Here is a 16,957-nt window from a genome sequence, read left to right on the forward strand (position 1 = left end):
TCCTCTCCTCTCCCTCTCCTCTCCTCTCCTCTCCTCTCCTCTCCTCTCTCTCCTCTCCTCTCCTCTCCTCTCCTCTCCTCCTCTCCTCTCCCTCTCCTCTCTTCTCTTCTCTTCTCTTCTCTTCTCTTCTCTTCTCTCTCTTCTCCTTCTCTTCTCTTCTCTTTCTTCTCTTCTCTTCTCTTCTCTTCTCTTCTCTTCTCTTCTCTTCTTCTTCTCTTTCCACATCCCTTTTAGTCTCTGTCCCCATTTTCTCCTCTTTTCTCTTTAGTTCCCTTACACCCATTGATTTTTAACTGGTTCTTTCTGTGCCCATTTGGTTCCCTTTGCTACTTCTCAGTGTTTCCCTTCCATCAACAATGGGGCTTCTTTTCTTCCCTTTTCTTTCTCCTTTCTTCCTCTTTCTTTCTTTTCTTCCTCTTCCTCCTTCTCCTCCCCCAGCAGCGATGCTGTGAAGCAGCCAGTCAGGACTCAACAGCCAATGGGACTGTGAAGCAGGGATTGTTATTGCAGCACTGGGGAACACAGGGGATTTCTCCACCAAATGTGCCCACCCCAGCCTTTGGATTTGCAGCTGATAGTGACAACAAACATTCAACCATCTATGAGAGGTGGAAACAGAGGCTGGCTTCTTGGGAAGAGTAGAGGAGCATTGCCAGGGCAAGCAGAGGTGAAACCAGGAAGGCCAGAGACCTTCTAGAATGAAACATAGCCAGGGAAGTTAAGGACAGCAATGAGGCATTTTTCTAGTACATCAGCAGCAGAAGGAGGACGAGGGGGAATGTGGCCCCGCTGCTGAACGCAGAGGGTGCCCTGGTGACCGAGGATGCAGAGAAGGCCCAAGTACTGAATGCCTTCTTTGCTTCAGTCTTTACAGCCAAGGGCAGCCCGCAGGAAGCCCAGTCCAGCAAGGAGAGTAGGATTGCCTGGACAGCAGAGGACTGGCCCTGGGTGGAGGAGGAAGAGGTTCAAGACTTGTTGGCCAAGCTGCTTCTTCAAACAAGCAACTGTGTACAAGGTGAAGCTGCCAGAGACACCTCAGGGAGCGAGAGCGATCGCTAATGGGAAGTGCCGAGTCTCTCTTGCCAGGCTCCTGGCAATGGCCCCTTCAGCTGCATCGGCTCCCACTCCCCTCAGCTCTCTGCCTCAAGACCTCTTTCATCCTTCACGGATGAGCCGTCCTGTGAGCCGATCTTGCAGCTGCTCACAGTCACGCAGTGCCTCGGCGTGGGCAGCTGTATCGTCTGTCAGGTGCTGGAAGAGGTTGACGGGTTCGGCCTCTCGGAAGGCAGGAGGCAAGACGATCTCCTCGGGCACGTTGTGGTTGCCAAAGAAGAAGTGGTTGAGGCGCTTCTCCTCCACGCTGCGGCGCAGGTACCGCATGATTTCCTTCAGGCACGGCAGCAGATACCTCCTGCGCCAGCCTGACAGGGGAGCGGTGGCCAGGAGGTGCATCACAACCGTCTTGATGATATAGGTGGAAAAGCCCGTTCCTGGCACCATGCGAGCGCAGAGCTGCAGGCAGTTGAGGTGGTAGCTGCCAGCCGGGGCGTTCCTGGCCACGTGCCTGAAGAACTTGGCCTCTGCCACAGCACAGGTCTCAGGCCACGTCGTGCTTGGGGTGAAGAAACCTGCTGCAGTCTGGCTGCTCACAAAGATGTCTGAGTCACCTTGCTGCACGCCAAAAAGCAGCTCGACAAAGAGAGGTCCTCGGGAGGCGTTTGACAGCTTCAGCTTGCAGGAGTGTCTGGAGAGCTGCAGCTGCATCTGGTAGCGGCGAGACTGAGGCAGCTCCCCCCAGGCTGACGTCACCAAGTTCTGGACCCAGAGGGCAGTTTTATCAACATCTAGGTAAGGGCCAGTGCAGAGTGTGTCGAGGAGACTGGGACCCTGATTCCTCCTCCGTGGCTCCTCAGGGTGGTGGAGGAAGCACGGCGCGTCTCCTGATGGCTTCCCTGCTTTGCAGGTGCACTCCGGGGATACACGGACGCAGAAGTTCTTTCCCCGGCAGATCCCCTGCAAAGTCTGGCTCCAGGTGGAAGGAGTAGCCATGGGGGGCCTTCAGGGGCACGAGCATGCGGTATGTGACGTCGCTGTCGCAAGGATCCCAGCCTTCGAAGGCGCTGCCCACGCCGATGGCTGGCTGCAGCTCCGGGGAGGAACTGTTGGCCAAGCGCCCTTGCAATAAATGGAGGAGGTCATCCAGCAGCTCCTGCACCGTGCTGCTGGTGTAGCACAGACTGAGCACTGTCCACTGCATGCGCCTCTCATAAATCAAAGCGTGGTGCCTGTCTTCAGCAGTTTCTCCTTCGCTTTCTGCCTCCTGGCAGTGTGTGTCACTGCCTGAGCTCTCCTCACTGCTGCTGTCGTCTGTGTCAGGGCTCCTTCTCCTGGTCCACCAGTACAGTGCCAAGAGCAGGACCAGGACTGCAGCACCGATCAGGTCTTCCCAGGAAATGACGGGCTGCCTCGGCTGCCTCGGCGGCACCAGGAAACTGGAGCTGATGAGCAGCCTCTCAAGTATTTCTCTCGCCTGCTGGATCAGCTGCTCTTCTCTCTGCTTCAACACGGCCTCGTTCATCCTGGCGTAACACTGCTGTGCCTCTGGGATGAAGAGCGACAGCAGATTGGCGAAGAAGCGCACGAGCGCCATGATCTGCAGGGAGAGAGAGAGAATGGGTTCAGTGGGGTGGGAGGGAGGGAGCTGGCAGCGGGGAAAACAGGGGCCAGGAGCGGGAGCCGGTTGGAGAGGGGCCGAGGCAGGCGGGAGGCACAAGGGCTGCGCCGTCCCCGCTGTCCCAGCATGTGCTCACCGCTGTCCCAGCGCATACTGGGCCCGTGCTGCCCGCGGGGCCCCTTTATAGCCGCCCCCCCGCTGGCACGGCCTCTGATGTCACAGACACCCCACAGCTTCTTGCAAGAGCATTGGAATGGTCTGTGCCATAAACGCAGACCTTCAGTACCCGTGAGTATAAGGTTGGCACTGTGACGTTAAGGAACCAATGCAACTGCTGGGAACGGCGTGTCAAATGGGCCTGTTCACAGCAGCTTGTGGATTCCCCGTCACTTCACATGCATTGAATCTTCTTCAGTTACAAAACAGGGTTTGTGTGTGGTCTGGGCGTATCTCAGACACATTATTGCATGTACATGACTGGTATTGCCCAAGAGAGTGTGAGTGGTGAATAAAAGGGATGCAAAAGAACTGCGGGGAAGGATTTCTTCCATGTGAGGCTGCCCAGATGGGTTGTTGAGTCTCCTTCTCTGGAGACATTCAGGGCCCACCTGGGTGACTTCTTGTGTGGCCTACTCTGGGTGGTGCTGCTCTGGCGGTGGGAGGGGGGAAGGGGGGGTGGACTGGATGGTCTTTCGAGGCCCCTTCCAGCCCCTGGGGTTCTGTGATTCTGTGGTCTTGTGCATCGAGACAAGGACAGGGAGGAGCCGCACTCTTGTCACAGTCACAGGCAAAAGAGACTTGGCTGCTTGGAGAAGAAATCCACATCTAGTTAGTCCACCTCCTTTTGAACAAAACACCATCAGAACAGCAACCAGAGTGGGATGGTGAGAAGGCACAACATTTGATAAGAACTTGCTGTGCCACTGACAAAATGCCTTGGAAATACTAAAGGCGACAGAAGAGAGAAAACAGCCCTTGCAGCTGACACCCAGCAACAACCTGTCAGGTTGTTTCACACAGTAATACTGACAGCTGCCGACTTTGCTCAGAGAACTTTTCCCTAGGGGTGATCCCTTTGGCTCTGTGCTTGCATTCAGTAGCTCTGGAGACTCTCTTTGTGTCCTCTGCTTGTGGCTGGTGCCGGTTTTGACACGGCGAGGCGCAGCTGAGGAAGTCCCGTGGGGTGGTTTTGTCCCACAGGTGTCAGTAAGAGTAAAAACAGCGCTCTGGGAAAGCCACTTTGGCATGTCTTTGATGGAGAAAGGGAAGAGGAAGATTTATGGGGTGGGTAGGTCACTGTGTGACAGACACAGCTGAGCCATGTGAAAGAGAATGCTCAGCATGGAGAATATGGTAAGGAAGGGATGAAGTGCCAGAGGCACGGGGTTGCTGACATTGGTGGTTGTTGTGGCTTGGCCCAGCCAGCACAGCGGCACCACGACAGTCTCTTGCTCGGTGCCTCCATCCACCCCCACCCTTGTGAGGATGGCAGAGGCCCCAGCGAAATCAGAGTAAAAAGATCACCAAGGTTGTTGTGGATGGAGACAAGGGCAGGGAGGGCTCGCTGCCAGGTACAGCTCTGGGCAAAACCGACTCCAGTGCTCGACTGAGAGAGGAAAGGAGGAAAGGTTATTCTACAAGAAACAGAACGGAATAAAAGCAAAAAGGGAGCAGGATGGTGAGAAAATGACAAGCAGAGCTTTAAGATCTCCCTCCCCCAGCCCTCCTTTCTTCCCAGGCCCAGCTCACTGCTCCCCAGATCTCTCCCTCCTCCCCCCTCAGCGGCTCAGGGGGGCAGGGAATGGGGGATGTGCTCAGTCTCTCATAGATGGGCTCTGCCCGTTCTCTCTGCTCAGATGATAACAACTCCTGGCATTCTTCCCCTGCTCCAACACGGGGTCCCTGCCCCGGGACACCGTCCTGAACCAGCTTCTCTGGGGTGGGTTGCTCCCAACAGCTGTGGCTTCTGCCCATACAGGTTTCCTCACACGGGACACAGTCCTTGGTGAAGGTCTCTGGTGTGGATTCTTCACCGTGGTTGCAGTTTCTGCAGTTACAGGGTCCCTCTCTCGGGACAAGGCCTCTTCTGGGCATAAGTTGAATGAGCTGCTTTTGTCGTGGGCTCCTCCCCAGAGTTACAGCTGTGGATACTGGGTCCCTCCCACGGGACACGGCCTCTTCCAGCCATAGTCACTGTCCCTGGCTCGGGGCCTTTAATGAAGTGAATCGCTGCCCCTGGTCCAGGGTCAGCTTTAGCAAAATGAGTCTCTACCGCTGCTGTAGGGTCTTTAAAGAAATGCAAACAAACCTCAGCGTCACCAGGTCTCTCCATAGAATGCCGGGGAGTCTCTGCTGCAGCACACCTCCTCCTCTCTTTCATCACTGACCTTGGAGCCCACATGGTTTTTCCTCTCACCGTTCCTACTCCTTGCAGTAGTTCCACCAGCCAGAAGAAGAACAAAGGGCAGAAGAAGGAAGAAGATGGAGGAAGAAACTTCCTCTGCCTTCTTAAAAAGTGATGGTGGAGGCGTCTCATTGGCTCAGCCCCGGCAGTGGGTCTGGCTCAGAGCAGGGGAGAGTTGTGAGCAACTTCTTACAGGAGCCACCTTTACAGCCCCTTCCCCCTCACCAGAAAAGGCTGTCGTGGCAAACCATGACACCTGCTCAGCCTTTCTTCTGTGTTCCACTAAAGACAGTGTTTCCATCAAGCCAGCACGATGAGAAAGCTGTAAGGCAGTACCTCAGAGTTTCTTCCTAGATGATGTGCATCTTACCTAGGAAGTATTTGGTTGAGAAATAACGTTGAGCAAGTTCTTACCATCAAAGTCATTGGAGGATGTGTTTATTTACACAGCCACAGCAGGTGGGCTGGTCTTTAAAGAAAGGCAACACTGCAGGAGCTGTACCTGCCATGGCTCAGCCTGGTATGCTGCACGTTTGGTGGGAGGTAAGAGAAACCAAACCATGAGCCAGTTGATGTTTAACATACTGCAGACTCATCTGGGAGAGAAGATTTAGCGGCTTGTTATCACCAGATTGAACAGGAATTGTTTTACAAATGACCTAACCAAAAAGAGAACATGCCTAGTTCTTGGCCAGGTGTGAAATCCACTTGACCAGGCCCAGGCCACTGTTTGTGGAGCTCTGTGACATCAGTGACAGCCTCATGTTTGCAGCTGGAATGCTGTGTGTTTACTTCACAGCAACACACAGAGTCACAGAAAGAATGGGAGTGAAATAAGGGAATCTGTCAGTAGCTGAGCTGATGCTCTTCACATCTGAAGGAATTCTCACATTCACTTGAAAGGCAACAGTCACCTGGCAATGATGATGTCACAGTGTCATCACCCAGGAGCAATGATATCACCTGAGAATGATGACACCACAGTGCCAGCACCTGGCAACGAATGTGTCCCCTAACAGCAGTGGTGTCAGCTGAGAATGATGACATCACAGTGCCCAGGAGAGTATAAAAGGGGGGTCCTCCCAGGTCCTGCTGCCAGATCTGGCCTGGGCAGCCATCTGAGAGGAAGCTCTTGATGGGGTTGAGGGAGGAAGGCAAGCCAGCAGCTGGAGGTTCTCCTCTGCAGCAGCGGCTCCTGGCTAGGCCACTTTCCAAGCTCATCTGAGGGACAAGAAATCTTCTTCAGCTGCAGAGCAGGAGCCAGAACACAGGACTGCCTTCTGGAGGGGCATTGCAGAGCTCCCCATCCTCATCCCCTGTGGAGCGAGGGGCAGCAGCCTTAAGCAATAGAGGTCCTGATGGTTTGGAGCACCCACTGTGGGTCTTGTCCCCAAGGTTGATCAGGCCTGGGGCATTTGGCCACTCTGGGAAGCCCCAGAGATGGCTGCAGCTTGAGGGAGAAGAGGGCTTGTGCATCTCGTGGGAGGCATGAGCAGCCCGTGGGACCAGGAGGCAGGTCTGCTCACATGCTCAGGGAGGAGCCGATCGCCAGCACTGGGGTCAGGAAGGAATTTTCCCCTGGGGCACATTGGCACAGGTCCCCAGGGGTTTTTTGCCTTCCTCTGCAGCATTGAGCATGACTGCTTAAGTGTCAGGGCTCCTTTGGTCCATTTGGGCTGGGCTACTGCCCGCTGTCGTGCACCACCAAGGTGGCCTCTCGTGCCCTCCAGCTGACAGGAGGAAGGCTTTTTTCCCCAAGGTGGACTAGCAAGTGTCCCTGGGGTTTTTTTTGCCTTCCTCTGCAGCACTGAGCAGAGTCTTTAGCTCCTTGAAGCCATTGTTTGGCAAGTACCTGCAGTTGCTTCTCCACAACAGTGGCCCTGGTGCCCACATCCAGGGGGAGGAAGCTTTCTACACACTTCTTGTGGGCCATCCTCAGGGCTTGCTTCTCATCTGCTGTGGCATTGAGCACAGCCCCTTGCCAGGGCTCCTCTGGCCCATTTTGGTCTCTTGCACCTCCAGCCTCTTCTCCATTTCTGCACTTTTTGGCCTCCATCCTAAAATCATCTGCAGCAAAACTGTGTGCTGGGCAATGTTTTCTCTCTTCTCTGTCAAACCTCCTCATTGCTTTTGGATGGGGATGGTCTCTTGGCCATGCTGGAAGCCTTCATGTTCCAGGGGCATATGCTGGTGTTGCTCTCAGCTTCAGATGCTTTGGGCCCAAGACTTGCTGGGCTGAGTCTTGCTGGAGAGCTCCCATGCTTGCTGCTGGCAGGGGAGCAGGCTGCAAAGGGAAGCAAGCCCAGCTGGATCTTCCATTCAGAGCTTGCCCACCTGTTTGGTGGCATGCAGCACCTTGCAGCCTGGCATAACTCTGTCTGCTCTGAGTTCCACCACTCCCTTTCCCATCCTGGGCTCTTACCAAGCTTCTTTGGCTGTGTTTGAGGTCCTGCCCGATGGCAGAGACCACACGGCATGAGTCAGCAGCTGGGAGGAATGTGCCTCTTAAGCAGGAGATGAGATCTGAGTGTATCCCTGCTTTCTCTTTTGCTTTGGAATGTTCCTTGATCACTGTCATCTGACTTTCACCATCTGGAATGCACCAAGCCAAAGCAGCTCTGCTAGCAATGTGCATACCCATCTGCATGGCAGCTCTCCTCATCTGCTTGTGCTGCTTAGGGACAGAGAAGATGTGAAGGAAGATTTTTGGTGTCTCTTTCATTGCACCTGACCTGTGAGAAGTGAGATGAAGAAACATGGTGTTGATTGGAGAGAGCTGGGCTTCCTCCCCAGAAAAACTGGCCATCACTGCAGTTCGTTGGAGTCTATTAACTGACAACCTCCATCCCTTTGGTTTGGGAGTCATTGTTGAAGCCTGGCTTGATGGTGGGTCTGGAACAATGACAGGATCTTCAGCCAAGCACCTAGGGAAGGAAAATGTACTGTGTGAGGAGGATTTGTTCTGTGAGTGAAGTGCCTCATCACCCACACACTCTTCTCATCAGTTTTTGCCTGTTTTAAAAGCTCAGGCTGGGATAAAAGTTGAACATTTAAGGTACCAGATTTCTCTGGCACTGCTGATCCTTTCCAGTGGCACCATTTCCTTTCCATACCATGGACTTACACTGGGTAAGTATCTCATTGGTTTAGTCCCAGCTATATTCCAGCTGTAAGTTTGTAGTGGATGGGGATTTTTGCCCTTCCTTTGGTGCTCAGTTGAGCGTTTCAGAAGGTACAAGATTTCTCTGGCACAGCTGATCCTTTCTTTCCATGTACCATGGATTTATGCTGGGTAAGTATTGTATGAGTTGAGTTGCAGGTATTTTCTAGCCACTGGTTTGTAGTGGATGTGAGGACTTTTGTCCAGGTGCTCCCTGGAGTTCAGGAGTTGGCCAAGGACTGAGGTAAGTGCCTCTGCATCACAGCATTTCCCTTCTCAGGTGTCAGCTTCCTCTCTGAGAACGCTCTGCTCTACAAAAGCTGCCTGTGTTTACCAATTCTTGGCTCCTCTTTTAGCAAGTACTTATCCTGGGCTTCATATTAAGAAGACAGAGCCTGGCTCTTCTCAGTGCTGCCACGTGACAGAAAAGGCGTCAGGCAGAAACTGAAACACGGGATATTTGGTCTCAACAGAACGTTTCGCTGCTGTGGTTGAACAAAAGAAAGTGCAGGGACAAAAAGGAGGCGAGTTGCTGAGCGAGGCTTTGGAGTCATCTCTTTGGAGAGATTTGAGACCTGACTGGACATGGCCCTGGGCAACCTGCTGCAGTTGGCCTTGCTTTGAGCAGGAGGGTTGGGCTCCAGTCTGTGGAGGTCCCTTCCCACCTCGACTGCTCTGTGAGTTTGTGGTTGCCATTGTGGTTTGTCATCAGGCCAACAGGAGACCTGTGCTCCATTGTGCTGGGTTTCTTTTGTCAAAAGCCACCGTGTGCTCATAGGAGATTCTTTTTGCTCTGACTGCTGTCAAAAAGCTGCAGAGTCCAGCAGTAGCAGCTCCTCCTTCCATGCCATTAGTTTGAAGCCTCCCCAGAGAAGCAGGTGAGTATGCTCAATTACAAGCTAGCAATGTCTAAGGAAGGCTCAGTGAGCCATAGTTGTGGACTGCTGCAGAATCCTGAACCAAAGTCTCCCACTGAAGAAGTAAACCATAGCAAGGGAGAAGGCTCCTTCTCCCAAGACACAGAGGTCTCAGTCTAGCACTGAAGGAAGCAGCCAGCACCCTTGAAACCTTCATGGCACAGAGAGGAAATGCTGACTTCTGGCTTCAGTGCAAGAGCCAAGGACAGAGACCTGTGCAGTGCTTCACTTGGAAAGCCACCAACACAAATCTTGCAGCTGCAGATGGTTCAGTGAGAGGCTAGAAATATTGCTAGGACCTGCAGAATAACCCAGGTGTCACTTGAAATGATGCCAGCTTGTCCTAGGTGACACTGAAAAGCGTGACAGCCCATGGATGCCAGCACAGAACTTCTTTCCAGGACACCACAGATCCCAGCACAGCTGCTGCAGCGCTGCCATCTCCCTGTGCCCATTCCCACAGCTTTGTTCCCCCTCTCTTGCTTTCCTTCCTACTTATTCCTTGGAGCCAGAGAGTAATTAACTGACCTTGACTAAGTGTTCTCCATTAGAATTCCTTTCCCAGGAAGTCTGAGCAAAGCCCAGTGAGATGGACTTTGGGTAACAATGGACATGACCACACTGGACAAACTTTCCTGCCCTGTTTTCATGCAGTTAGATGTGTGATGCTTTGCTGGTGAGGTGTTGGTGAGAAGAATGGGTCTTTCACCACAGTAACTGATTTTCCAGTGCAAATGAGCCCAGGGCAGCAGTGTGCTCCTAGCAGGTAGGAATGCAAGGAAAACATGTGTGTGATTCACTGTTCCTACTTAAAGAAGGTTTTCTTCTGGTTTGATGGGGCACATTCTACAGACTTTGGAGTCTTTAAACCTTTTGGTCTTATCCTCTTGCATAGTTCAGATACAGGACAAGAATGGCAAAGCACTGGACAATATACTCACTTCTTTCTCTTTGCCAAGCTTCTGTTCTGTGTTTCTTGGCTTTTCATATGCAAGCAAGGCTCAAGGGTAGGGCTGGCTCTTATGACAACAATTCCTTGGACAGAAAATAAGGTTTCAACAAGAAGAGCACCTTGGTTTTCTCATTTCCCTGGCAGGATGCCCTTTGTGTCAGTGGGATTTCTGACACTCATGAGTAAGGAGATGGCTGCCCTGGAGGAGTTGCATGCTTTGGAGAGAGTCAACTTCTCCCTGGGAGCCTGTCTGCAGCACAGCAGTGTTCCTCAACAGTCCTGATGGAGACAGACTTCTGTTTTGGAAAGACACAGAAATGCATCAACACCTGTGCAGCAAGGTCTTGGAGGGGGCAGCAAAATCATACTGAGTGGCTAAAACAAAGCAGAGGAGCTCTGTGCCCTCATTTTGCCTTCAAAATTCACCAAATCAGGACTTCAGGAAAAGAAACAGACTGCAGGGATATTTCTTTAGTTTCAGACTGAAACAGAGATCTGAACACCACACTTGGAGGGTCCCAGAGTGTGTGAGAAGGTTTGGACTGAGAGTCACAGGGAGCAACAAAAACTCTTGTTTTTTAAACCAGTCTGGCTGCTGTGACATCAGCTGTAGCCTGGCTTCTGTGACATCAACTGTGGCAAGCAGAAGTGGCCACCTGCCCTCCCTTGCCTAACAGGTGAGTAAAGGTGTGAAGGGCTGACAGTGAGAATGGTTGTGCTTAGTCTTAGATGCAGTCTATGAACTGTAAAGCTACTGTCCAAACTCAACAAGGAGCAAAGGTAAGTTCACTTTGTTCTTTTGAAACTCTAACATGTGGATTCTTTGGGTGTTGGTGTCTATTTTCCCTTTTCACCTTTAGTGGTCACGCCAACCCCACATTTTATGCAGGTAGGAGTTAAAGACATTGGCATTCTGGGCATTCCCTTGGCAAGTACCAATCACCAGGTTCTTAACAAGAAGAAGACTCAACAGATCCATGGCCAGCTTGGATTGACAGTGCTACAGCTGCCAACAGCTGCATACAGCACAGCAACAGCTTCTGGTCAGATCAATACCTTCAGTCACTGGAAACAAACTCCAGCATCTGTTTCAGAGTGTGCCCGTCTGGTGGGGTTCCAGGAGAACTCCCAGAAAGCCTGCACAAGGCACGCTGAAATCTGGGGCATGATTCACCACCTTCCAGTTGATTTCGATGGACATCCCTTCAGATGGCCATGGCCCTTGTCCTCTCTGTGCTCTTACAGGGGATCAGTCTCCAGAACACACTTGGAGGGAACAAGGAAATTGCCTTCAGCCAAAAGCCTTTGCACGTTTCTGTTCTGGAGCTTGTACTCGCTGCCCTTCAGCTCTGTGTGGAAGCAGAGCAGCACCCCACAGTGCAACCTCCCCTGCACTGTCTGTCTCTTCTTCCCCAGTAAGGAAAGGAATTCAAATGCCATTGAAACAAATGGAATGACGATTCCTTCCTTCTGGAAGAATTCCTTTCTACTACCCTTCTGATTTCATAGACTCAGGCTGTTATTTTTGACCTGTTTTCAGCCAGAAAGCTTTCTCCTCACATTTGATGTGACCCTCCATCCATTTCCAACTCTGAAGCAGTTCCTGGGGCACTCTGCCCTGCTGCTTTTTCTCTGCCTTTGAGGCTTGAAGACATTTCTTCAGCCACAGTCAAGGCTTTGCCCAGCTTCACCCGATGGATGAGCAGCTCTCCATCCCTTTCTGGCTGCAGATCCCCTTGCACAACTGCACCTTTCTGAAGATTGAAATAAAAATGCATCTTGTATTGATTGGCTGTTGTGTCAGTGTCTTTTACCTTCTTGTGGAAAGAGTTCCCTTGATAGACTGGGTCCTCTGGAGAATACCCTGTCCTGACCTTTGTGTGCTGAAGGCTGCTCTTGGAATGCCATTCACTGTCTTGATTTTGCTTCCCTCTTCCTTCCTGACCTTGGAATAACAGACACAGGCACTATGTGAGTCTTTCTATCCAGATCACTCAAAAAAATAAACCCCATGTAGTTCCAACACAGAAACTGTCATTTGACTAGAAATCAGCAGCAGAACTGTTTGAGTTCAGTGCTGCACTAGGTACATTCTGTTCTGACAAAACTGCCCTCTGGTAGGCAGAGCACTCAGGTCAGGTACAGTGTGAGATGTGTACATGACCATAGGGTTTGTGCAGATGGGAAGAGGTAAAGCAATGGGTTCTCCAGACCCTTCATTGCTGCCATCCAGTGCAGCACGTTCATTAAACTTGAAGACACAGGAGACACTGCACTCCTCAGCAGCTTACACATAACCATCCCTCATGTCCTTGTTCATTGAGATCTCTGTATTTTACTGAAGTCTTTGGAAGTGTGGTTATACAGTGGTTGAGTTACTTCAGCTTTTCCCAAGAGCTGAAGGTTTTGAGATTGTTACAGTGGTCCTTAGGAGCAAAACACAAACCCCAACAGCAAAGCAAAAGGAGTGCATCACAGTCTTGACAGAACTGCATTCATAGAGCTTTTCTGTCTTGGTTCTGGTTTCAAAGCTTGGAGCTAATATTCTATGCAGAGCATATTGGACTTTATACCTGTGAAACACATCAATACCATCTTCCCTTAGAGACACCAGAAAAGTTCATTGTCAATGAAATTAATTAGTTTGTATCCCTCATAAAAATGCATATCCTAAGTAGAGCTCATTCAACATGGACATAAATGACTTTCAATCTATCAAGGACTGCGGTTTTACTCAGATTATGACATTCTTTCATAGAATCATCATCATTCCCTTTAAAAACAACCCACTACAAATTCTCTACGAGAATTATGCTTTTCCAAGCTTCAAATCTCAGCTGTAACCTTGGGAGTGTTGACATCACACTTTAAGAAGTGGAGGAGAAGTCTGTATTGAGAGCAGAGTATTTTTACATTCCCATTTTTTGTGAAGGATGCAAACTCTAATGTTGAAGACATTGTTGATGTTAAGGTTTAGAGAAACGTTAAAGATGAGAGGAGTTTTTTATGTGTCTGTGGGCGAAAGGGCCAGGTTACAAATGAAGGTGATGGAAGATCAGAAGCTCTTTAGTATTGTCTGATTTACCTTTTTGCTGCACTATGATAAAGACGTGGCACGTGGGCTTGCATCATGATGTGAGAGAAACAGTGTGGTATCAGATTGCAGCACATGTTGCCATTCTGGCTCTGGAGTTCATCTGTAGACAGATCCTGTGGTGGGACCTGCTCTTTGCAGGTGGCTGTGAGATGAGATGCCAAATGACTAAAGCAGGACGACAAGACAGCAGAAGTTGTCTTCCTTTTGGTTTACCCGAGACTTGTTCTGGAGGGAAATCATCTTGAGGTAAATTGACCAATGGAGGCTCCAGTGTTCTGGAATCTCCTGTGGTAGTCAGCTCATCTTCCACAAAATCTTCTTTCCTGCATGGGTGGGTGCACGCCAGAAATCTCTGCCTGTTAAAAACCAAACAAGCAGCTTTCATTGTAAACAGTGTCAGCAGAAATAAGTGCAGTTCCTTATTAGAAATGGTGCTGATCAAAAGCATGGAAAGGTGAAGTGGCCAGTCATTTTTGCTGTGCTCCAACTTTGCTCTCTCCCATGTATGGACAAGGCTTTCTAGCTACATTGGCAGTAACAGAAACTGCAGGGATTGGATTTAGTAAAGACCTCAGTAATCCCATCAAACCTCAGCGTGAGGTGGAGCTGCTGTGAACTGCTCTTGCACAGCTTGGTGTGAAGAACCTTCAAAGCCTGTAAACATGGCAGCAGTAACTGACTATTCTACCCCATTCCCTCCAGGCATGTTTCACATCACAGAGCTGTTGAAGTTGGGTCCTTCTTGTCTTTTAAAGGTTTAAAAAATAATAAATATTTTAAAAATCTCCAATTTTGTCTGTGTGGGGTTTTTTTTTCTATTCAGAACATGAATCTGTGAGGGAGAAGAAAAGACAACAAAGCTCCTTGACAGCTGGAGAGAATTTCAAGTGACCTTTTGCCTCGGGAAACAGAACCTGAAGGTTTGGTATTTTGCAGAAAGAAGAGTCAAAGGATGGATCAGCAAGAGCTACGACAGACTTGCCTGACAGGCTGATGGCAGTGTTCAGTGCTCCCTGCTGATGATTTTGCAGGGGCATATGATTAGTCTGAAGGGCAGGGAGGGCTCGCTGCCCATTACGGTTCTGGGCAAAACAGACTCCAGCGCTCGACTGAGAGAGGAAAGGAGGAAAGTTTATTCCACAAGAAAGAGAACAAAAGCAAAAAGGGAGCAGGATGATGAGAAAATTACAATCAGTTCTTTAAGATCTCCCTCCCCTGTCCCTCTTTCTTCCCGGGCCCAGCTCACTGCTCCCCAGATCTCTGCCTCCTTCCCCTTCACAGTCACTGCCCCTGGCACAGCGTCTTTAATGAAGAGAATCACTGCCCCTGATGTGGGGTCCTTAGCAAAATGAGTCTCTGCCCCTGGTCCAGGGTCTTTAACGAAATGCAAACAACTCTCAGCTTCACCAGTCCTCTCCGGAGGATGCGGGGAGTCTCTGCTCCAGCACACCTCCTCCTCTCCCCTTGGACCTTGGAGTCCACAGACTTGTTTCTCTCTCTCTTCCCACTCCTTGCACCACCACCAGCTGGAGAAGAAGGGACAGATGAAGGAAGGAACAGGAGAAGCCTTCTCTTCAGGCTTTTTCTTAAGAAGTGGTGGTGGAGGCGTCTCGTTGGCTCAGCTCCAGCAGTGGGTCTGGCTCAGAGCTGGGGAGAGTTTCCAGCAACTTCTTACAGGAGCCTTTACAGCCCCTTCCCCATGAGCAGAAATGGCTCCATGTCAAACCATGACACCTATCTACAGGTGTAGGCAAGGTCTGCCTGTGGGCGTTCCTGTAACTCTCAGGGTGAGGTTTGTCTCTGAGCAGCAGCCTGTGTTTTCAACAGGAGCTGAGCAGGCAAAATGCACGCCTCTGCAGATAGCTGCCACGGGAAAGCTGCGAGGAAGGCAGCACAGTGCTGGCTGAGAGGTTACCCTACCAAACCAAATAAATAAATAAATAAATATATGGAAAACAGCTGTTTAGTCTGTGAAGTCACAGAAGAAAAACCACTCACCAGTGGGATACAGCACAGGATTCATCTCAGGGTCTGGAGCTGCATCTGCAACCCAGAAGTTGTTTCCATCATCCAGTGGGAGATACACTGAATAGCAGAGTACCAAATACTCTGTGCACATTCCCAAGAGTCCATGAAGAGCCCACAGGCCCCGAGAAGAAGACAAAAATCAGCCACAGTTTCAAAAACACAAGTAGAAACAGACAGCCCCACCAGCCAGGGCTGAGCTCAGAGCCCTTCATCGCAGCTGCCTTCTGGTTACAAGCCTGGCCTCAAGCTGGGGCTGCAGCTCTCAGCTGTCCCTCACCCTGAGGGTTCACCAAGAGCCCTCAGACACCCAGGAGAACAAGGGGCTGGACCAGGCTGTGGAGGATATAAACCCTTCCCAAGGCTTTTGTTTGAGTGACAGATTTACCCACCATTTCCTGCCTTTGCCACGTTTCCCATCAATCTCTTTACAACTTCATTAAATAGCTCTCAACGGTTTTCTGTTTCAGGTTTGTTCCCAGCTCTTCCAAGATCTGAACACAATGAGTAAACTTATATTTCTGATTAATAAAATCTGGGTATCAGAGTGTTTGGTCTGTGCAGTCACCCAAGACAGAGCTCTCACTGCTGGGATACACGGTGGGTTCCAGCACAGGAACTGGAGCCACAGCCAGGACAAGTTTCCATCATCCACTGGGACATTCACCCAACAGCAGAACAGCCCAGGGTCCGAGGGGCTCACGCCATGGTGTAGCCCACACCATGCAGGGCTGTGTCCTCACACCCACAGCAGAGCCCTGGCTCCCATTTCTGCCCTGCTGTGGCAAGACATCAATGGGCAGCTGCAAAAGCTGCCTGTGGAAATAAAACCCTGAGAGTGTGGCCACTGAAGAACATCACAAAGCCCAAGAGGTGCGTCAGGCTGCTGAGGCAGAAGGGGCTGAGGTGGATCTGGGTTGGCAAGGTAACGGTGGGTTATTTCTGGCCTGATGTGAAGAGCTGCAACGTGGAGGGATGGAGCTTACCGCGGTCACTCTCACACGGGTGTCCATCAATGTGACACGGGCTGCAGCCAAGCAAGCCAGGCAAAAGCTCAGAACCTCATTTTTCAGCACTAAAGACACATTTTCAGTGTTCAAAGCTGCATTTTGTGTTCCAAAGACCTAGAAGCCACGATATTTAGGCCCAGAGCCTCAAATTAGGGCTCAAAGTGTCAGTCCAAAGCCTCATTTTTAGGTTCCAAAGCCTGAAATTAGGGTCCCAAGCCTTCTCCTAGGACCCAAAGCTACATTTTTAGAGTCAAAATTCTAAGTTTCAAGGGCCAAAGCCTTATTTTAAGGTCCAAAGCCTTGTATTTGGGACACAGAGCCTCGTTTCTTAGGGCTCCAAGTCTCATCTTTAGCAATCAAAGTCCAATTTTTTAGGGTCCAAAGCCTGGAATTTTCTTTTTTTTGGGACCAAATCCTCATTTTTGCTTTTCCAGAATCTTCTTTCCAGCCTCCAGAGCCTCGTTTTAGGTTCCAAAGTTGCATCCTTAGCATCCTACCTGCCATTTTTACACTCGAAGCTGCATCTTGAGTGTCCAAACACTCCTTTTTAGTGTCTAAATCTGCATTTTCTGGCCTAGAAACAACTTTTCATGGCCTGAAGCCTTATTTTTTGTCTCAAACCCCTATTTTAGGACCTAAAGCCTGATTTAGAGGATTCAAATCCTCATTGTTAAGGCCCAGAACCTCATTCTTAGAGCTCAAACCCTCATTTCTAGGG

At 50.5% G+C, this 16,957-nt stretch overlaps 1 protein-coding gene across 1 annotated transcript; it reads right to left on the minus strand.

Moving 5' to 3' along the window:
• Nucleotides 1-1,155: 1,155 nt before the first annotated feature.
• LOC133629566 (inositol 1,4,5-trisphosphate receptor-interacting protein-like 1) lies at nucleotides 1,156-7,134 on the minus strand. The gene is given in 3 exon segments (XM_062020204.1): nucleotides 1,156-2,004; nucleotides 2,006-2,653; nucleotides 6,931-7,134. Coding segments are annotated over 3 exon segments (1,701 nt in total).
• Between the last annotated feature and the right edge of the window lie 9,823 nt (nucleotides 7,135-16,957).

Source organism: Colius striatus, unplaced genomic scaffold, assembly GCF_028858725.1.
Source record: "Colius striatus isolate bColStr4 unplaced genomic scaffold, bColStr4.1.hap1 scaffold_68, whole genome shotgun sequence".
NCBI classification, from domain to species: domain Eukaryota; kingdom Metazoa; phylum Chordata; class Aves; order Coliiformes; family Coliidae; genus Colius; species Colius striatus.